The 22,860-nt window shown below is 45.1% G+C and overlaps 1 protein-coding gene across 1 annotated transcript; it reads right to left on the bottom strand.

Moving 5' to 3' along the window:
* Window positions 1–1,811: 1,811 nt before the first annotated feature.
* Window positions 1,812–21,415, bottom strand: LOC134860618 (sodium/potassium-transporting ATPase subunit alpha-1). Its single transcript, XM_063877381.1, has 23 exons — window positions 21,180–21,415; window positions 13,859–13,972; window positions 13,332–13,391; window positions 12,238–12,339; window positions 12,009–12,110; window positions 11,787–11,900; window positions 11,400–11,534; window positions 10,690–10,807; window positions 10,333–10,601; window positions 9,938–10,246; window positions 7,947–8,081; window positions 7,562–7,757; window positions 7,304–7,479; window positions 6,996–7,132; window positions 6,403–6,553; window positions 5,221–5,389; window positions 4,989–5,143; window positions 4,664–4,787; window positions 3,355–3,500; window positions 3,130–3,260; window positions 2,672–2,773; window positions 2,426–2,517; window positions 1,812–2,166 (listed from the first exon to the last, which is right to left on the bottom strand). The coding sequence occupies exons 1-23, from the start codon at window positions 21,189–21,191 to the stop codon at window positions 2,138–2,140; spliced, it is 3,078 nt and encodes a 1,025-aa protein (XP_063733451.1). The 5' UTR covers window positions 21,192–21,415; the 3' UTR covers window positions 1,812–2,137.
* Between the last annotated feature and the right edge of the window lie 1,445 nt (window positions 21,416–22,860).

Raw genomic sequence — 22,860 nt, 5'->3', positions numbered from 1 at the left:
TTAATCAACAATGTAGTGAAGGAAAAGCATAAAGTGCCATAACAGAATAAAGTAGGACACAGTAGATCTTAAGTAATCGAGTTACATATTTCAGTCTGCAGCCGCCGCGATGATGACGTCATGCCTGTCGAACACAGGTGTCACTAATATAATAATGAAGCTGTTAATTAGCCATTTATCTTGATCCAGCAGTGGCTCAGTAAGTCGGGGCTTGGACTGGGAATCGTAGGGTCGCCGGTTCAAGTCCCCGAACAGACTTGAAATATGGAAAGTGGACTGCTACTTGGAGAGGTCCCAGTTCACCTCCTAGGCCCTGCTGTGGTGCCCTTGAGCAAGGCACCAGACACCTCCAATCCCCCCCTCCCCATTGCTCCCCGGGCGCTGCACAATAGCTGCCCACTGCTCCCAGTACTAGGATGGGTTAAATGCAGAGGACCAATTTCACTGTGTGTGCTCTGCTGTGTGCATGTGACAAATAAAGAGGGTTTCATCCTCCCATTCTATCTATCTGCATAACATATCTGAATACTTCCTCAATAATGACTGTCGAAATCAATCAATAAGCCTTTGGAGGTTAGCCTAATTACAATTCCTGTCAGCTAGCCTGTCCTGTGTCACCCACAGCCTTCATATTTAGATTTTAAGGCACGTTTTGAACACTGGCAGGCTCACCGTTTCTTCTGAATGAACTCAAAGTTGTTTTCTCTGTTCTTCCTTCTCCAGTTTTGGTTGCACTTTTTTTACTGAAGCTTTGGTCGACCTGAAGCATCCGCCTAGCATCACAGTAGTGTAGTGAGCGAAGGTGCGCAGACTACATCATTATATAGGAAACGTTCTTAATGTATTTACTCAATAAATCTGACAAGCACTATATGATTGTATTATTGCTTTTGTATATATTAAAACATATAACTGTTTCTGAGGAGTAGGAGAAAGCAGAAAGAGCTGTCCTTTTTTAACCTTTTGACTTCAGCTGTATTCATTAATTATTTACGCTGCATGCAAAGCAGATGTAGCTGCTGTGTGATTCGGTACAGAGACCTGGGGTGGGCTGTCACCACCACTGAAGAGAAACGAGGCTTTGATTATGGACAGGTTTGAGTGATGATAGGTCATGGTCTTTTCATTTGAAAATCATACATCAGAATGTCGTGTTATTGGAGTGACTTTCTGGGATGGCCCACAAATGGTCTGTCGATACACAGATTTAGGATGATGTTGAATATCCTTTTCTCTTTATTTAAAACTGTATTTTTTAGGGTGGGAGGATGCTGAGCTGCTTAGTTCTGTCCTCGCCTCTTCTCAAAGTCTCCTCTCCTGTGTGTGTCTGCGTGTGTGTGTGTATCAAGGCTGCAAGTAATGCGAGGGAGGATAGAAACCACATACTTGAAACTCCCAGCTATATTGCATTAAACAGCCCCTTGGATCTTGGCAAGTTAAAACACCCACCACATCCTTAAGAACTCAAAGGCTACGTTGTGTATGCATCCAAACATCCACAAATCTGGAGCTACAGGAATGATTTTGACTGACATCCTAATGTCGAACCTGGCTGCACGGCTTCATATTCGAGCTGCTTAGGAGTCCATTTCCTTTGGTTGCCAAACAACGGTTTGCTTAAAGAGTCAAACCAACATATCATTAACACTGCTAATTATTGATCTAGCTTGTTCTTGAAGCACATGAACAGTTTAGTAGTGATACAAGCATACAGTGGTATCACATGGCACCAAGGGATCTGCCTAGTAACTGATCAACGTAGAGGAGGACACACAGACCCATACACAATAAATAAGCACAGGAAACGCGTGTGGGACCTGACTCGAGCGCATTTTTATTGAATGTTTGTAACTGTTAAAAACACGTATAAAATTGGTCCTGTTTCAGAAACAAGGCACGCATAGTCATGTCAATGTTCAGTGTTCATGTCATTATTAGCATTATCGTTTAATCAACAGCATCATCAGCACGTCCCGTCTCAGTACTTATTTAATAGTAGTATCAAGCATTCCCTAATATAAAAACGCGTTCCAATTTTTTTCCACAGAGGTTAACATTTTATTCCGAGCAGCAAGACAATATTCATGCAAAGACGGGAGTGGAGGAGAAGACGCGCGCTGACGGGGCTGACGGGTCTTTAATAGTAGGTCTCCCGCTCCACCCAACCTGGACACACGGGCAGAGAAACACAAACAGGATTTAGAGGCAAATGTATTACGTGTTGATACTTTGTTACGAGGCATTCGAAGAGACTCCATAATGAAAGAACATAAAAAAAAAGAGGGATAAGAAGTTCCTCCCCCATAACGGAGCATAGAAATGATCCAGAGGGAGGTGGAGAGGAGGAACGATAGAGAAATGTGCAGAAAAACAACAGCAGAGGGAGAAGTAGGAAAACACAGGAGAAGATAACATGGATTCTCACCTCCTGGGCTGCGTCTGAGGATCAGCTTACGGATTTCATCATAGAAAAAGATGAGCAGGGAGTAGGGGAAGGCGCAGAACCACCAGTTGGGCCTGAACAACACACACAGAAAAATAGATGAGAATTTGATCCAGCGCCCCCGGGGCCTGGATGAGCCACATGTGGTGGGTGGAGTATTACAGAGTGGACTGGATGTGTGCACGGCTTACTGCTGGATCGTAGGCTGGGATTTTGTGCATTACTCACTTGAGAGGGTACATCCTGAGGGCCACGTCCATGCCGGGGCAGTACGAGAGGAAGGCGGCCAGAGCGGTCTCCTCAAACAGACCGAAGATCAGGATCTTGTTCCTGGAAAACAAAGAGGAACCATTAAGACTACGAGACCAAAAAACACCAATTTAAGTGACTTAAAATATCAACCATTTTAGGAAATATATCCAGAGGTTTTTTTCTAGAGAAAGATTGGCCCTAGCACAAGGTGGGAAAGGAGGTATGGCATCCAAGACAGCGGCTGTTTGATTAGCAGAGGAGATACTTGAATGCGTCTCAAATCGCACACCTCCGTACCTACACCTGTTAGTGTGTACTCAGTGGCAGCACACTATTGAAGTATCGGAATTCAGAAAGGTGTCGCATCTACAGCTTAGAGTTGGAAGAGGTTGCCGGCGCTTTCAAAGCTACATGCCGGGTGTTTCTGTTCTTACCTCATGCCCTGTTGGAATACAGAGTTCCTTCTGGTCTTACAGACGATCAGATCGGCCCACTGGACGATGACGATGCTGACAAAGAAGGCGGTGTGGCAGGTGAACTCCACGATCTTCCTCTGCTCGTAAGTCTGAAGGGGAACACGCAGCACACACATTATACCAGATGCTCTTGGCAACGTTCCTACCTTCTACTTGCGCTTGCATGCAGCGAATGTTACTGACCCACTGCTGCCCATAGCTGTCCTCCAGATCGTTCACGTATTTATTATCCCAGTTCACTCTGATGCCCAGCAGGGTGGAGGGCAGGAAGCCATTTTCAGCCAGGATCACAAAGTATGTGAAGAAACCAGCAAGCGCCTGGATCATACCTGCAGGAGGGAGAGTGAGTCACAGAAACTGAAGCTGTATTATATTTTAATTAAGGGCTGTAATTATTTTTAGGCGGAGTTATTGAAGGCAGTTCATTAGTCAATTTAGAATTCAAAGCTGCACCAGGAATCAGTGAACGTTTGAGAAACAATAGCTCTTTTGGTCTTTGGGGGAAAACACAATGAATATGAAATGATGACTGAGCTCAATTTCAATTATTCAGTCTTTCAGGAAATTCTGGGGACTAACTATGTCTTATAATGAATCCATCAATGAGATTAGAGGCTTGAACAAAAATGGATAAATGACTTTCGAAGCCAGTTGCAGTTGTATTAAGAGGGTATGTTATGAGTGGTCAGAAGAACTAACGCGCCTCCACGTTGAAGATCCGTTACCGCCTTTATTTAAAGAAAAAAGGGACCAACGAAACGAAACACTTTTACACAGAAGAGTCAAAATAACACGGCGCAGCTTGGGTACTCTTCCCCAGTTCCCCTGCGGTCTATCATGCGGTCTATAAACTGTTTGCCTTCCAGTCGTTCCCACACCTGCCACCCGTCCCCTGTTAAACGGCCAGAGCCACGCCTATGTGACGTCATAGCACTGGAATGCGGCATCAATCAAACACAATACTAGATATGAATGATAGAACATCATATGCAAAGCTTCATGTTTCATCATAAATGTAAATCAGGTAGAAGGGAAAAATGGCTTCAACAGGGTATATGCATTTTAGGACCCCTTAACCTCAACCCTACAAAATATTCAAATCCATAACTACATTGTAAATGATGAGTGAAGGATCCTGAGTCTTAAAAGGCAAGGCAATGAATAAGTGGTCTGCTCGATTGTGCAATAAATACTTTGGGCAAAGGTTTGATTGAAAACGTTGAGGAAAATCAGTCGAGATAACAACAAGTTTGGTCTTATAAGGTAGTAAAGGAAGCCCAGGAGGGTCAAACCTATTCCTGGCTTCAACACACACACACACACACACACACACACACACACACACACACACAGTATGAGACTATTTCTGGTGTATGTAACTCTAAGTTATCTTTGACCGCCCAGATACAGAGCTGCTTTTCCAGGAAAACCTACAAAAAAGGAGCCATAAAAGATCTCCCAGTTCCACTGAGATGTTCTGGTCAAAGCTTACCGATCTGTCCGTAGGCTATGCTGATGAGCCTCTCGTTCACCAGCTTGTCTGTTTTGGGGTTTCTGGGCTGTCTCTTCATGATGTCGCTCTCGGCTGCTTCATAAGCCAGGGAGATGGCGGGGACCTGGGAGACAGGAGACAATCAATGTTGACACATCAGCGTGTAGGAGTCCGAAACATGTTTCCACAGCTTGGTTGCCACGAGTCACGGAGCCAAGAATAGATGTGTTTTTCCTCATCAGGCGCCTGTCAAACTCAAAATCGTTCAGGGCTTTTGTAGAACGTTGAAAACCATCATTTTAGCAGCACTTTAGTCCATGTTTACCATGTCAGTTCCCAGGTCGATACAGAGGATGGTGACGGTTCCCAGGGGCAGAGGGATGTTGGCGATGATGAAGAAGAGGAAGGGGGTGATCTCAGGGATGTTACTGGTCAGAGTGTAGGCGATGGACTTCTTCAAGTTGTCGAAGATCAGACGGCCTGATGAGAACAGTGTGATTAGCATTGTTAAATCCTGAAAGGGCTTTAAGACAAGTCCGGTAAGTACAATCCGCTACCTTCTTCCACTCCAGTGACGATGGAGGCAAAGTTGTCGTCCAGCAGGATCATGTCGGCGGCCTGCTTGGAGACGTCAGATCCAGCGATGCCCATAGCGACACCGATGTCAGCCTTCTTCAGAGCAGGAGAGTCGTTCACACCGTCACCTGTCACAGCCACAATGGCTCCCTGCAGAGAGAGGGGGAGAGAAGCGTTGAGGAAAACATGAAAATTGTTCTCAGAAAGGAAGAAAAGTGAGCCAAAATTAAGATGGAGGGCAGGAACAGATGATGGCTCAATCTAAATCTTAGAACACAGTTTGCATAAGAAAAACATTTGAGCCAGACAGCAGGTGGCCCTTCCTCTTCAGAGAGGAGGCACTTCTCATGCTTTCAGACGACACTTTCATTTTCTTAACTTGAACTGTGGAGTCATTTCCCGTTGTGGGAAATCAAAACGCTTCAGTTTCAGGGCATCTTTACCTGACAGCACAGACAAAACAGAATCAAAGCAAACCAGAGGTGGAATCTGTCGAGAGACAGAGCTTGTGTTCTGAGTGGATGTGCTGCATGCGGAGAAGGGATATTTTGAAAAAAAAAAAATACAGATGGAAGTATTTATTAGTTTTGCACCCAACAGTCTAATCTTAAAAACCTGGACTTCATGTGGAGGAACTGAGTTGAAGGGATAGGGTTCAATAACAAGTCATAATGAATCCCCCTTCCACTCCTTCACCAGGAAACATGTAGGACACGCTGGAATAAATTACGCTAATTAGAACATTCATTACCGCTGAACCTCATTTCATTAGTATTAAATGGGGTTCTTGTTCTATTTCAGTGAAATGGTTTCGTCAGGTTTTTCTTAATTGTAATAGGCTACGAAAAGACTACGTGTGTGTGTGGTCTTGATCAGGCAATATTCAGCAACTCCCTCACACCACTGAACACTTATTTCTGCCTACTGATGCGCCTGAGAATATTCATGGAGGTCACAGCTTGACAGATGTTTTGCTTGATTATTCCGCCAACTTAGTCATCAGAGCAAAGCAATAATCATAAATAAGCATAAGGGGGTATGGATATCAAATAATAAGCTGTAAATTAACATGACAAGGCAGAGGCACACGCTGTGACCGACTGGAAAAGCCCTGCAGAGGCTCATCAGAGCAGGGAAACGCCTCCTCTTGGGGGAGTTGTTACCTGTCTCTGGCAGCCTTCCACAATGATCAGTTTCTGCTGCGGGGAGGTTCTGGCGAAAACGATCTCGGTGTGGTACTTCAGGATGTCGTCCAGCTGCTCTGGGGACAGGTCTTTCAGGTCTCCACCATGGACTACACAGGCCTTTGCGTCTCTGGAGAGAATCGAAGACATTGAGTTACCTAAATGCACAATATGGCACCGTCTCTCAGACAGAATGAGAAAACACGGAGCTCGTTGACGTCATACAGTCGCTTGGGATGATGGGAGTTGGTCAACATGACAGAGCGTTACCTAAATTAAAATGGTGATTTCTCTAGGTATTGAAAATTGTAAAGATGGCACCTCACTCAACACAAATGTGTAACTCTAATTGTCGTTCCCGTCATATTTCAATGCAAACATGTTATAAATAATATCTGGTTGCCTTTAGCATTTCAAAAATAATGTAGAAACTGATCGAGTCATTTATTTATGGGAAACCTTGAATTTTAAAACATGGGGTAGTGCTAAAAACCATATTCAGCACCAGATGGGGCCCACCACATATCCGTTTGTGTTGGCCTACACTCGGGGCTCCTCGGTGTAGTCCTTACCTTGGGTTAACTTCGTTGATCGGGATGTTCAGACGGGCAGCAATGTCCTCCACTGTCTCGTTGCCTTCGGAGATGATGCCGACACCCTTTGCAATGGCCTTAGCTGTGATTGGATGATCACCTGTCACCATGATGACCTACGATAAGGGGGACACTTTATCAAGCCTCTGAACTATAGACAAACTGGGTCAATGTATCGTAAGCAAGACAACGTATGAAGATGAGATCTATTATTAGTATTGACAGGTCACTTTATGCGAGCAGGCTTCATGTTAACTTCATATTTAATTTCCATTTCTAATAGTTACCTTGATTCCAGCGCTTCTGCATTTGCCGACAGCATCGGGCACAGCAGCACGAGGAGGGTCGATCATGGACATGAGGCCGATGAAGCAGAGGTTCTCAGTGGGGAAGTTCACCTCCTCAGTGTCAAAAGCAAAGCCTTCTGGGAACTGGTCGTCGGGCAGGTTGAACTGGCAGAAACCTGGAAGGAAAAAAGCAGTTTAGTTTTAGTTCTCGGAGTATCAGGTTCTGCTCTGTTTATCAATTCATTTTGCCATCCTTACCAAGCACTCTCTCTCCCAGTCCTCCCAGTTCCAGGTATGCGTTCTGGAAAGAGTCTTTCATCTCGTCGTCCAGAGGCTGCTCTTTGCCGTGCATCATGATGCTGGAGCAGCGGTCCAAAATCCTCTCTGGGGCGCCCTTCATCACCAGCAGGTGCTTGGTACCCTCATCGCTCGCTGCACTGTTGTGTATGGAAAGCTAGGAGAAGAAGAACACAAATCAGTCCGAGCATTTTCTTGCTTTTGTTGTGCTTGAATTTGGCCAATAGATACGTGTATGGCCTTCTGGACCTTAAAGCTTCATCCATTGAACTGATCTGTCAAGTTTATTAACCCTTTGGGATTTATTGTAAACATGAAGAGGAATTCCTCTAATCTCTGTCCATACCTGGTACTTGTTAGTAGAGTTGAACGGGATCTCGGATATCTTGGGGCTTTTCTCTCTCATTTCTGAAACTGATCCACAGCACAGCTCGATACATTTCAGCAGGGCGGACTCAGAGGCATCACCGGCTACATCTCTCTGGAGGAGGAAGCCGGAGGAGGGAGAACATTAAGTATACACACACAGATGACCAGTGTACAGAAGCAGACTTTTAGATTCTTCCGTGAAATTGTGGTTGCTCTAGAATATTCTGTGATTATGAATAACAAACATCCTTAGTGTTTAATAGGCTTTAATCACTTAATGACTCAAGGACATACATCGGCGGATCGCAGCAGTGTCGAGAGGGCAAGTAGTGGCATTTCTAACAGCCAAACATTCCAGTAACGTAGAAGGCGAGTAAACCCCTACAGTTGAGGTTAAAAAAGAGCTTTACCAGTGGAAACACTTCACCTATTCGTTTGGAAAAAGCAAAGGGGACTCTGACTTGCATGGATATAGGGCAGTAGCCCATCCAAACATAATGAGCAGTGAGAGAGAATGATGGGTAATTAGAGCCATGCTGCCAGCCACATTTACAGGTGATTAACACACACAGATACATGCACACACTCAGACACATACACACATGTGCGCACACGTTAACAGGTTATTATCACAGGGCGGACACTAGAGGCTGGGCTCCGAGGAAAGCCTGGGAGCCAAGAGACGTGCGCACATCTGGGTGTTTGTGTGTTTCCGAAGGTGGGGCTGGGAATAATTATGCGGTCACAAAATGTGTGAGCTCCAGGGAGAGTGGTAGAGGCTGAAAAACAAGCCTGTTGGCCTGAGTGGAAAAACATTTCTATGAATCGTAAATCTATAATTGCAGGGACATACATTTGAAGTGAATATGGACACCAAACATATTTAATATTTAGCCTTTTTCTGCAACTAAATTGGATGTTCCAACATATGTTTTGTTTATACTGGGGTACCGAGTTAAAGGTGCCGTAGAAAGCATCTATCTGGTATTCTAAATTGTTCTCTGATGTCTACAAAGAAGGTATATATCTTAGGTTGATCCAAAAAATGTCCACATGTGGTTTTACAGACCCATTTACAACCCTATGATTTGGTCCTAGAATGAAACGAGCTGACTGCCTTATTTGGGGCTCATTAAAATAATTATGACGAGCTCTGCTCTGATTGGCTGGTTTACAAGGAGCAACCCATGGCTGCCTCAGAGCCCACAGAAGTAAGTGAAGTTCGTGAAACTGTGAGAGATGAACCATGGAGGCGATTGGCATCCAGACTCACATGTTGGAGTCTTTACCGGAGGAGGGAACCGATGAATTTGAAGAACAGCCAGTTGGTCGGAGATTGGAGAGCAACGTTACGGAAGTGTTAGTGTTTCCAGTAGCTGGCGTGTGCAACTGGTGGGGCTGGACTACCGTGTGTGACGTCACACACAGGGATTGTTGTTGGCCCGTTTTACCGCTGTGATATGCATATTCAGGATTTGCACGTGAAGGGGGAAACAACGGTGTTTGAGGTTCACGGTATGTCAGCTCAATGTACCGAGCTCTCCTTATTCCACTCTGCCAGAGGTGAATACAGTGTTCCATTCTGTGACACCTTTAAAGTCTTATTTTGTTTTCTGCCTTGTTTTTAAAATCACGTTTCAGTCTCTTGACCCTTATCATACTGGAACACTCATCGTTTATCAAGTACACTCTAACAGGTGTTGACGTCACTGGAAATTAAATGAAGCAAATGTCAGTGAGAAAAGAACAATGGGAAGAGGAGCACAATTTCCAATGGTTTGAAAAAGGGCACATTGGAAAATGAGTCAGTGTTACAGAATGTTTAAATCCTGCCCACATCATAAGCACACAAACAGAACGATCGTTGTTGAATAAAGGAAGTTAATATAGGTGTGTGTTTACTTTAAAGAGGTCATTAATCCCTTATTTAATCACTGTAAAACAATATTTTCTGAGGAGGGGGGATACCTTGAGGATGGGCAGGCCGGACTGCTCTGCCAGGAAGACGGCGCGGTTGCAGAGTCCGGCGATTCTGGCGAGGGCGGCCCAGGTGGCGGAGCTCCTGTCAAATGAGGTGCCGCTCTGGTTCTCCGTGGTGTCGGCCTCGTGGATCTGGTTGTCGAACCACATGTGGGCCACGGTCATCCTGTTCTGGGTCAGGGTGCCGGTCTTGTCGGAGCAGATGGTGGAGGTGGAGCCCAGGGTCTCCACGGCTTCCAAGTTCTTCACCAGGCAGTTCTTCTTGGCCATACGCTTAGCGGTCAGGGTCAGACACACCTACAGACAGGACAGTTTGGCTCAGGCAGTGGTTCTTCAGGGACTCATAGATCTAACTTTATTAGACTACAAACACCAGGACTCACAGTGACAGTAGCCAGGAGACCTTCTGGCACGTTGGCGACGATGATACCGATGAGGAAGATGACTGCCTCCAGCCAGCTGTATCCAAGGATGAGGGAGAGGACGAAGAAGGAAACACCCAGGAAGACGGCCACGCCAGTGATGATGTGGATGAAATGCTCGATCTCGATGGAGATAGGGGTGCGTCCGACTTCGAGTCCAGAGGCGAGCGTGGCGATACGACCCATCACTGTGCGGTCTCCGGTGCTGATCACAACACCACGGGCAGTTCCTGCAGCAGGGATGGTCGGGTAGATTTTAAAACAGGAAACAGATTGTAGCACTACCTCTAAAAGGCTTTGTTGATCCTGACATCATACCTTCAACACAGTTGGTGGAGAAGAAAGCAATGTTCCTGGTCTCCAGTGGGTTCTCATTGGAGAAGTCGGGGGTACGAGACTGGGGCTCTGATTCGCCAGTCAGGGAGGAGTTGTCCACCTGGGAAATGAAACACAGACTGTGATTGAAGGAAGAAAGAAAAACAACAATGTAGCTCTCAGAAAATAAAAAGGCTGGAAGATCTGACGTGATGCCTGCCCCAAAGTTCCATTCTCAGGGGGGAACACTAACCTCCTCCTCCAATGTGAACCCCTGAGAGGATGCTGAGGCAGGTGACAAGATGTAACAATGGATGATTCAGAGGCTGATGGAAAAGTCTGGGGCAGTAATTGGGTTGAGTGTTGCTCTTTGATCTAAAGTTTAGTTGAGGGCCCAAAGTGGGTCACAGACTTGTTTGGTCCCCATAATAAGACGGCCATTAGTCACATGAAAAGGAAAGAGTCCATTTATCAACATAGAAACTGCAAAGGAAAAGGAAGAAGCCAAATCACAGTCGGGGTGACCCAGAATAGCTATAGAGTCATTCTGGTCAAATCTGCTTATGCATCCATTCAGGCTGCATGGGGGGGCCTGAGTGTTGATCGTCCCAATAAACCATGACATATTGCTTTAGTTGGTTTAACTACGAGCGTATTCAGGATCCAGCAAAAGAACTCATGTGGTTTCCAGGTTTAGGAACGAGGGAACGCACCTTGCAGCCGTGGGCGGAGATGATGCGCAGATCGGCGGGGATCCTGTCACCTCCTTTCACCTCCACCAAATCCCCCACCACCACTTCCTCCGCGTTGATGTTCTTCTTCTCGCCGTCACGGACGACCAGGGCTTGCTGCAGAACGAGAGGATGGAGGAAAAGGTAGAAAGTAAGAATGACAACTTTGTTTTTTGTTTTACCCGCGTCTACTTTCACATCTTGCGTGTAAAGATCAGTATTTCACAGCGGGCTGATAAGAGGAGTCTGTTGTGGACCACACCTTGAATCAAGATAATAATTAAGAGTTGGGGAACAACAGCCATAGTCATATAAGCTTAGAATATTCATGAAAACTGAAATGAATAAAGGTTGAAAATGCGAGCGAACCTGTGGGACCAGGTTCTTGAAGGAGTCCATGATCTTGGAGCTCTTGGCCTCTTGGTAGTACGAGAAGCATCCAGTGATGATGACGACAGCAGAAAGCACCACACCCAGGTACAACTAGAGAAGAGAAAAAGGAATCCCTTGTAAAAACCCACCTACATCATACACAAACCGAAAGACGTTACACTGACTTCCTCTGCTTAGACTACAGGGAGCTTTTCTTACATTGTCATTAGCGGGCTCATCCTCCATTGCAGCCTGGATACCATAGGCCAGGAAACAGAGGAGGGCGCCGGTCCACAGAAGCATGGAGAAACCGCCAAACATCTGCAGGAAACACAACAGGAGAGACCTTATAAGCCCGCAAACTGAGCCAAAACCTTCTCTGTGGAAAATGAGGACATTGAGGCTGTCAGTCACGGTTGTTCTCTGTGCAATTTACAACAAAACCTACCTGTTTGCAGAATTTGACCCACTCTGGGGTGGTGGGAGGAGGAGTGAGGGCGTTGGGCCCGTCACGGAGCAGAATCTCAGCGGCCTTTGCTCCAGTCAAACCCTGATGTGAGGGAAACCATGGTTGGAAGCTGGATAAACACGCATGTAAATACAACCACAAGTGTATTGTTTTCCCGTTGACTACACACAACTCCCTGGCATATATTTAAGGTCCAAGGGGAAGCGTAGATGCTACGAGTTGCCTAGCAAACACGGCAACAACAGAGAAACAGGGCGACATCCTTCACTAGCAGGTAGGAAGAAAAACAGAGGGAGGAGGAAGAGAATGAAACGGTATCAGAGAGGAGAGGCCAATAGGATCATATGAAATCAGGGCACAGGGGCTCGTGCAGCCGATCAATTATTCACAAGAGCTGCAAACGCATGCACACACCCTGCCAGTTTAGAGGCACTGATTAACTATTCTCCTTGATCCTTCCTGCGTGTTCAGGAGCACATTTGCATTAGGAGAGAAGGCTACTTTGAGTGTGCGACTGAGTGTGTGTGTGTGTGTGTGGGGGGGGGGCATGCATGAACAGGAAGAAAAGGCATTCTGAAGCGGCCAAATATCAATAATTTATGAAAGTATATATCCGGTCATTGTTCATCTGCTTTCTCTATAGCACTTTAATATGTGTAACGCTACAGCCTGCGGCCTGTTAGCTTAGCTTATAATCTAGATACATCGATTACAACCAATGTCTTGTTTTATCAGGCAAATCAAACATTTTATACAATACATAAAAATCAATCCACCTGTTGCTCCCTGCAACTTCCCCCCTCCCCTTGGCAGAGCTAGTCACAACCTCAATGACATTTGCTCCATGATGAGAGGAGATCTCTTTTGAGTCCTGATTTTTATTCATCCCAGCCACATGAATCATTCAGCTGACAGCCTGAAGTTGATGGCAATCTGCAGCGAGGATTCTGCTGGGATTTCATAATCTCCGTGGTAAGTGCAGACGAAATGCTCTTTTCAAAATGACAAGAAATGGCTTCCAATCGATTCATTATTCATCCCGGACATAATGAAGCACTTTTTCCTTCACTCACATTGTTGAGGTCCGTTGCATATTTGCGATTGAGCTCATCAAGGGTCAGCTTGTGATCATCCTGCAGGAGCAAACAGAGCAGAGAAGGTGGTGTCAGTTCATTGCTTGTGTTTCCAGTGTGTGTGTGTGTGTGTAAAGCAGGTGACATTTACAGCTCATACTGTGCGGCTGACCTTTCATTTCAAAAAAGGTATACCTCTCACAATGTGGAGCCAGGACAATGACAGAGAAACATTGTCAGTTGAGAGGAAGGAATGAATGGCTGAGGAGCCAACAAAAGACATGAGGCAGGAAAGGAGGAGGAGAATGGAAGGTGGGAATGAAGCAGTAAGAAAAAAATAGGTTTTACAACTTGAGGATTAAAATATGTAGCAGTTCTTCATATGCTTTTAATTAGAACAAGGCACTTGAAAGGGAGGAGAGGTGGGAGAAATGAAAGCAACACAATAGAGAGGGTGGGATACGGTCGTATGGACAATCAGAGGAAGAGTTCCTGAAGACAACAAGAAGTGAAGGGGCGACACGCACCATATCCACTTCCTTCTTCAGTTCGTCCATGTCCTTCTCTTTCTTCTTCCCCTTTGCTTTCTTCTTGCTGCCCTGCTCCGAGGTCGCAGCCAGATCATACTGCTCGCGTCCTTCCTGGAGACACAACGGAGGAGAGGGAAGGACAAATATTGTTTAGTAACATAATGACAGTCGTGAGCACGGTTTTCAAATCTGTACTCTTGAATAAAGGGAGCGCAGGATATCCTACGGTGCGGTTATGGATGCTTTGCTGCAAACTGCCGTCAAAAGGTAGCCTTCCAGCTGTATTCGGCTTAAATTGATGATTATTATTTAAGAAACTTTACAGCAACAGTGTTTCTGGGCCATGCATGAGAAACGTGCATTGGACTACGGCCAAGGAACAGAACTGCGTGTAATGCAACGTGAGCATGTCCGACTGAAAATGCCAAAACACAATTTGTCACAATGCATCATTTTGGGATGCGGTGAATGCACTTGGAACCACTTTCAGACAGATATTTTCAACACCAACAAGGCAAGACAAGTCAGAAAACTGTGGCCTAAATTGAGAAGACAAACTGACACAAACTTTATCAGACGGAGAAAATGAGGCACCTCTTTACGTGTCACATGAAGTTAGGTTGGGGGATCAAAGCTCTGTTGGATGAGCACGGTGAAAAGAAAAGTTTGGAATCTGGCTTTATGGAGAGTACAGCCATCTGCCACTGCACAAACAACTCTATGGGGATCCACTTTTTAAAGGAGTTTCAAACTTTTAAAAGGCCCTCTGCTGTGAGAGCAGATTTGAACACTACTTTCCTTTTGCTCTGGTCTAAGTCCAGCGGACATTTAGACTAGAACTCTGCATTCGGGTTCAATCTAAAGACATTCCTTTATTGAATAAAAACCTTGCTTCAAGGATAAGTCAAGCTCAGGAGTCACACTTTAGCCGAGTGCATTGAAAATGAAAAGCAAAAGGAGCAGTGTTTTGGGTCTTTGGGAAAATAAGTGGTTGCTTGGCATGGTGAGACAGATTAGGCTGCAGGACAAATATACGTTTTGACAACACCCAGGTTTTCCAATAAATGGTGCCACAGTCCAAGTGAGAACGTTCATTCACCAGGAGTTTTTCAGAAAAATAACCTGGGAAATGAAGTGCTCCAGCCAGACCAGGAGGGGAACAACAAACCACTCAGGTATAATTTAACAGTAATCACACTTTGGTTGATTTCAACTCCAACTGTGACACAAACTCTCTCACTGTAGGCCGGAAAGCATTTCATTAAAAGTGAACACGTCTAAGTAAAACCTGGAGCGCAAACATTGAGATGCGCTTCATTTGTGTGGATCTTGACGTCCCCTATCACACCATCCTCTCTGGCACTTTGCCACAGAGTGACAGTCAGCCTCCATTCAGTCCCTCTTCTCTCGCTGTCTCCTCTCCCATCCCCTCTCATTATCAGCTGCACTGCTGCCGACAGGGACACAAAGACTGTGTCTTCCAGACGCCTGTATGCTGTGAGCTGAGCCAGACAGACTGACAGAGAGAGGGAGCGATACCGGGGTAAACAGAAGAGGTGCTGCAGTGAAATTTAGAAAAGTCCAACATCATGGGGGCTGCCAACAGCATCTGTATGAGCTTCCAACGTATCTACAGACTCCCCATCCTTTACTTCATTATTACATCTTATCCAGACCTCTTAAAAGGGCTTGTTTTGTCAATCCAAAACCCTTTGCTATGACTAAAAACAAAGGCAGGCATTCTCAATATTTAAAGACCACCTTTTCTGACATTTCCACATGAAAATAATTCAAACAACGTATTAAATTAATGTCGCAGACCGCCAATTAAAATGTTAACCCTGACAACTAAGACAAGCATACCATGACACGATAGTAATGTGTGAACTACAGCTTTTTAAAATCACTCCACAGCGTCTCATGGATAAGCATCAAGCTGTCACTTCACAGGTGTGCAAACACTTTGACTTCCTCCCCTTCCTGTGAAGGGGAGGAAGTCAAAGTGTTGCAGGTAGGGAACAGGAGACTGAAACACTAGCAGCCAACATGGATTAGCAGTTAAGGTTCATCGATAATTCAGCCTTGTACAGGGATCATAGGTGTTAGCGTGTTAGCAGGGCTGGGGGGGGGCTGCCAAAGTGACTACAAATGAGCCATTTGTCTGCATGCAACTCCAGGAGTCATTCTTTAAACTCTGAAGGCGATATATATTTGACACAAAAAGACCCTTTGCAATCCGACCCGATATGGACATCCTGCGCACAGTCCCAGTCATGGAAATATGCTAACTCATATTGGGTTTTTTTTACTGCGTTAGCCGCCAAAGTTTCCCAGGGAGTCACCAGAGCAGAGTGTGTGACCCAGCACATGTTGTTATTGTTGCTCGAGCCCCCTGGCTAGCTAAGCTGGGAAAACACTGAGCCTGGTTCTGGATCACTGCGGATACATCTTAGCCTCTGGACCCCCGAGGGCCCCCAGCGGCCATCTGGCTTTAGGCAAATAATTCACAAACAGTGGTCCAGACCCCAAAGTTGGAACGCAGGCTTCATTTCTAAAGGACAGCTTAAGTACGAGTAGGCAGTAGCACTTAATTGAGCCGAATTTAAAAACCATCCATTGAAAGTTTGAAACATTTATAAAAACCTGGATTTACTGGTAGATATTTAAATGTAGAATCATACATTTTTGGACTTACATTTACAGTCACGTTGGAGAAACTGGTATGGACATTTGTTCTAAGATTACTCCGAAAATAATCTGTAGAATAATTGCCGTCCGAACTAACAGGTGTATATTCTAAATGACACATACCAGCAGTGCAACATATTCAATAGCTCTTTGGATACCTAAAGAAACATTAAACTTCATAAACTCTGCATCAATAACTGAAACAAGAGGCTAAGAAATCCTTTCACTAGAGTTTATGACAGTGGAGTGGATAAATATATATGTATTTAGGTGGTGTCAACCAAGCAACGGACTTCAAAATTCCATCCAACAGAATCATAGGAAGAGAAAAACCACCACCAGTGTGAGAGGAACATCCAGAGTCCAATCGTTGAATGAACGAGCCTCTCCGAACAGCGCTGAAACCCAACAATAACACAACTTAGCCAAGAATTTTTGAGGCCTCTCCCCCCCCCACACCCCGATATCCCCATTTTTTCCTCGCCCAAGAGAACAAAGGTCCTGCAGGCCAAACAAACACCAGAAGAGAGTGTTCGGTCAAGCACACACTTTTTACGGGCAGCATTCCTATGAACTGTTCTTCCTAATGCCAGATACACAAGCGGCTCATTCAACCGCGCGCACACACACACACATACACGACGTAGCCCCTCCCCCTCCTCCTTTCATTTCCTCCTCTTTTCCTCTGTTCAAACAATGAAAGCAGAGTGTGTTAATTTACACCGTGTTTAACACTCTCTTCACGTCCTGTGCAACTTTCAGCGTTCTTTGAGCAGAACAAAAGTGAGTGAATGAATCAATGCGCTGCCTTGCTACCGACCGGGTTCTTTTCTGCTGCCAGGGTGACACACAGCACTTACTGAATACCTAAAACTGACTTAATCAACTGGCTTTTGTTGATTATGTGTTATCTGGGCAGTACAGTGTTTAGCATTTTAAAAAGCAGAAAAGAGTAACTTTATTGGCACAACAATCAGTTAACATTTGTAAAGTCTTACGTTGCAATCCTGTCCCAAAGGCCCTCCTGCTTCAACATTTCAAAGGTTGAATGTCAGGCTGACACCTCTGCGTTTCTTAAGCAACTTAAAATGTGATGAACACAAAGTAATGTCAGCTTTGATTGAGTCACACACACTTTTTCCTGTAGAGAAGATCAACAACGCTACTTTTTTCACTCATCGGTAAATATTACATCCGGATCCGATATGAACAGGGATGAATGAACCACCAAGTCAATGGCTTTTTACCACTTTCCGGGTCGCCACACCTCCGTGACTTTCACTTGCCAAGACCCCATAGATACAGGTTGCATAAGTTCCTCAAGAGGGGGAAAGGCTATGTAACTTATTGGTGTCCAATATTCAAACTCCTGTCCCTCATGATGTCATAGTCCCATTACAGACTATCCAGTGATTCAGGCTGAAGAATTGGAGACCTGGATTATGACATGACTATCTTAGGGATGGAAAATGTGCCATTTCCTCATGAAGGAGTTAAATCGCTGCTCTGGAGTTGAGTTATTTTTTAATTTTGCACTTTTGAAGCGCAACAGGCTTGCAGAGAAAGTTCAAAAGAGCCGACACAGAAGCTTAGCCAAACACTGGCAACGAAGGAGGAGAGAGGCGGCATGTAAGAAGGCTGTGAGAGGGGCGGGAAAGGAAAGGAGAAAGAACGGAGACAAGAAAAACAGCAAAAGGAAACAAAGTACAACAACAAAGTGGAGGGAATAACGGGATAAAAACAGGGATCTGGGGATGGAGCGAGTGAGAAAGAGAGACGGAAGAAAGGCTGTGTTCTGTCAAAGACAAGGGGTGGCGTGTGACAAAAGCCCCGGTTAATACACAATGACTGCCGAACGGAAAGAATGTTAAATCCTCAGAGCGAGAGGGGAGAGATAAAGAGGAGGCAAACAGGTACAAACAGAGAGAACAAGGGGGAGACAGACTGTAAAGAATGAATGTGAAGGTGAAGTCGGGGTGCCCCTTCGACTACCATCAAGAGGGCTGCCACGCGGGGTCAGCTCACAGTGGGGAGAACAGGGGAGAGAATAAGCAGCAGAATCTTCTCTCGGACATGGGGAGGTTGGATTATGATCCAGTGTTGCCATCTTTGGCCACTAAAGAGATAGATCCTCCGCTGGGTAATTGACCTGCTGCTTTCTCCTAAAGAGAATAAGCCCCTCTCCAAAGATGAGTCTCAATGAATAATGCTCACAAACACCGGGTACCTGCAAAATCCACAATCGGCCCATTAACATACCTTTGAAATATGCACGAAATAAAAAGCAAACGATGTCCCCCTTCCTCGCACAAATGTCCCCGATTCAAAGTGCTACATCTTAATATTGAACAGTGGAATCTTTTCTTTCAAATGTTTCCACTTTGGGATTCAAATTGCTGCTTTGCCTACTTATAATGCAGGCATTTGGGGGATAAAGCAGAAAAGGTTGATCCAGGTGAGATTATTAAATATTCAGCTGGTTGTCCCCTCATACTGCAAAGGACAACAGCTGTCTCCCATTTCCTGCTCTGCAGTCTGGGGGTTTATGAATTTGTATTGAAGTTCTATTACCTTCAAACTTATTTAATATGAACGGACAAATTACGTCATGACTTAAGTGCTCCTGTTTCCAAATGATCCCTAATTTTAAGCTCTGCAATGGATCCTTCATCAGTTTTCAGCCCCACCCCATGCCTCTTTTCCTCCCTCCTATCGAGGCTGGGCACCAAGTTGCTTAACGGTGGCAATGCGGCAACTAGTGTTTCTTAACCCCCCACCTCCCTCTCTGAAGCAAACAATCGCTCCTCTCAGAACATGAAAAGGTTGGCAGAAGCGGATTTCTTGCTTCCTTTTTCAAAGATGGAGAAGCCTTTCTGAAACATAAGGGGGTGATGTGAAAACATTACCATCACCCTTCTCATCCCTTTGCTCCCTCACTGCCCTGATTCTTCTCCATTACAACAAAACAACTCCTCCACCTCGCTCTGTAGGGGCGATTGGCTCTTCCTCGTCTGTGCCAGCACTGAATATATTGGAGGGGACGGGAGGAGAGGAGAGGCGAGGAGAGGAGAGGAGAGGAGAGGAGGCAAGGAAAGGAGACGCAGTGGGGAATTGGTGGGAGGTTGGATGGGGGCAGGGCATTTTTTTTTCTTTCATCACATATGGGAGGGAGAAAGAAAAATCAGAAGCAGCAGAGGTTTTCAGAATCCTAAATGAGCGTCTTTGAGAAAAAGGAGAAAGGAAGCAAGACTGAAAGAGGCTTCACATCTCCCGCCAGATCTCTCTCTGTCCATCTTCCTCTTTCTTTTACTCCCTATCCAACGTTCCTTGCGGGCTGAATCTATAATGAATGTTTGTGTTGCGCAGCACGGCAGGGTGTGGCGATTACTGATGGTTCAGAGTTTCATTTCAACCCATCCAATTTAAGTTTGCAAAATGAAAAACAGAACAGTAACCGAAGGGCTACTTGTATTAGGGTTTAAGTAATCATCTTTTGACATGAGACCTAATGAAAGGATGCCAAATGTTAAAATCCTTTAGTGAACTTACTGGTACTGTTTAAGAAAGAACAGGATAATGCATGTGAATGAAAGCTATAACACACAAAAAAAGCTGAGCACCTCTGCAGGAGGGGGAGGACAGACGGAAGAAAAGATGGAGACCTTCTTACTGAGCTTCAAACATCACTGTACAATGTTTAGGAATCACTTTTAGACTTATAAAATTGATCATTTTTGCTAAATCAATAATCTGTCAGTGATGGATCCCCATATGTGCATGATATGATGGATGCCTGAAGCAGTAGAGGACTGATATTTCCCCCTTTTTTTTTTTAAGATGCTTTAATCCTTAAACTAAGTCTACTTTAATGCCACTTTTCTACAGTGTATCCCACAGATAAATTGGAGCTACAGCAAATCAAATCTCCCAGAAAAGGGGGAAAACGTGGGCTGGACTTTAAACGTATTCCCTCCCACTGCCATGCCATTGTACCCAGACACACAGCTGCAAGAAAAGCTACACTTAACGAGCAAAATGTTTGAAAACGGGTTTTTCCTGCTGAGCAGAAAGCATTACCGACTTCCTATATCTTTAACAAATTCAGAACATGTATCACGAATATATTTGAACTATTTGTCGACTTAAATGATGCTAAAATAGCGGTCCACACCGTGGAATAACCCCCCGCAGCCGCTCACTTCAAGCGGCTTCACTTCTACAGATGAGTCGCTGCTAATTCCGTTAGCTCACGAAACTTTGACAGTACTGCCTTTTCCGTTATGTAACCGGACACCGAGCCGTTTAAAAGGCACCGTGAAGCATGTTTTGTGAGCTTTGGAAACGTATTTCTTCCAGGCTTACTTTCCCTGACAGCTAAATGAAAGGGGGTTTTGGTAGTGAAGGAAGTCCTGAAAGTACTTTGATCCCGCAGCAGCATTTTGAGAGGAGGAAGCTTGCTCCTCATCTTAACACATGTGGTAGTCCAGCTCACCCCTCAACAGTTATTCAGTAAACCACTTGTTGAATGGCGAAGTTTTAAAACCCTCTTCCCCCCCCCCCCCACAATATATATCTTAATATGAACTAAATAAAGGTATATACGAAGTCAAACAAAGACACGTGTACTCACTCCTCGTCCCATGGTTGCTCAATTCTTCCCAGTTCAAGTAAAAAGTTGAGACACAGAATTCCACCTTAAAAACTATATACAATAAAAACTCTTAAAACTACTAAAACTCCTGGATGTGTCCCGTCTTTTTACTCTTTGTTTTTCTTTCTTCAGCGCGTGTCACTCCTCCAGAACACACATCCGAGCTCGCGAGCGGCGGCGGCAAACCCTCCGATACTTATAGACGGCGTTCCTGCCATTGTGACGTCGACGCAGTTCGCCATGGTAACCCCACGGACGGAGGCGGGGCTTCTTCCATTATTGGGCGATTTCTCTTCTTCTTCGGTTTGTCATGCAGCGCACACACAGCACACATCATTCACCACGGATAGGCAATAAGACCCACTGATATGAATCAAATGCAAATATCAGAGTTAAAGTATAAATGACTATCATGTGAGTGCAGGACAAAGACTATTTGCTGCAACAGCTTGAGAGGAACACTATCATTTCCCCACAATTCCTGCATGTGTAAACAAAACAACTTAATGTATAATGCATGATATGTGATATCACACCTCTCTACGTTCCTATGTCTTTGCAAACAACACTGGAAATGTGGGAAAGCTCTCCAGTAAAGTATACAAATGACAATCTGCAAACAACTCTTTCTGCAGTCTGGTTGCCAGGCAACTGCACCCATCCAAAAACTATTTTGGCACAACCCTGTAAAAACTAAGAATTGTTGTTTGTAAACTTCAGTGCTTATGTTGTCCTCTTTCTGAGCCAGGGTTGCAGCATCCTCCTGTTTCCAGTCTGTGAGCGACGCTAGGTAACACATTGGAGAATGGTACCAATTTTCTGACCCAGAAACATATTTTCCAAAATGTGAAAGTCATGTTGCTCTGCTAAGAGAAGGGGCCAACACACACACACACACACACACACACACACACACACACACACACACACACACACACACACACACACACACACACACACACACACACACACACACACACATTCTGATTCATCCACACCTCTCTAAGCACGTCTATTGGCTAGCGCTCCGACACAATGTACGTGATAAGCTAAGAGGCGAGGCATCTAAACTGTTGACCAATCACAACGGAGCTGGCCAGCTTACCAATCAGAGCAGACTGGTTTCAGACTGGCACTACATCTCAAGTCTCTAAACTTGCACCCCTGCTTTACTGACTTGCTCTCTACTGTAGGGTGATGTGTGTTTTGGTTGCTGAACAAAACCAGTGCACTGGTGAATGAGCGGTACTCTGGTTATTAGCAGTCCTGATTCTCTAAAGGTTTCCTCTCACAGCTCCAAGATGTGAGGCTTCTCTCCAGAATGGGTACGCTGGTGACCTTTCACCTGAGATGATGTATGCCTGAACAGAGCAGTGCATTTACATGTCATCAATACTTGGGAGGACAAACAAAACTGGAGCCTATTGCAACATCATTTTAAAAGTGATGCTTTAGATTCCACAGCAAGGATAGGCCAGGCCCCCTTTAGCTCTGGGGCCCCTCATTCCCTCTCTCCTCTTAACTAGTGGAGCCCCTTTGCAACATATAGGCTGCACATACTTTCCACTATGAACCCCTGCAAGCTCCAGGAGGCTCCCTGACCTATGGGGCGCCCTGCGGAGATGGAAGTTGTGGTAGTGGGGGGTGCGTTCCATGCAGA

This window comes from Eleginops maclovinus, chromosome 24 (assembly GCF_036324505.1).
Source record: "Eleginops maclovinus isolate JMC-PN-2008 ecotype Puerto Natales chromosome 24, JC_Emac_rtc_rv5, whole genome shotgun sequence".
Classification (NCBI taxonomy): domain Eukaryota; kingdom Metazoa; phylum Chordata; class Actinopteri; order Perciformes; family Eleginopidae; genus Eleginops; species Eleginops maclovinus.
Note: the sequence above shows the minus strand (reverse complement) of the source record. Positions and strands in the feature narration are given on the sequence as shown.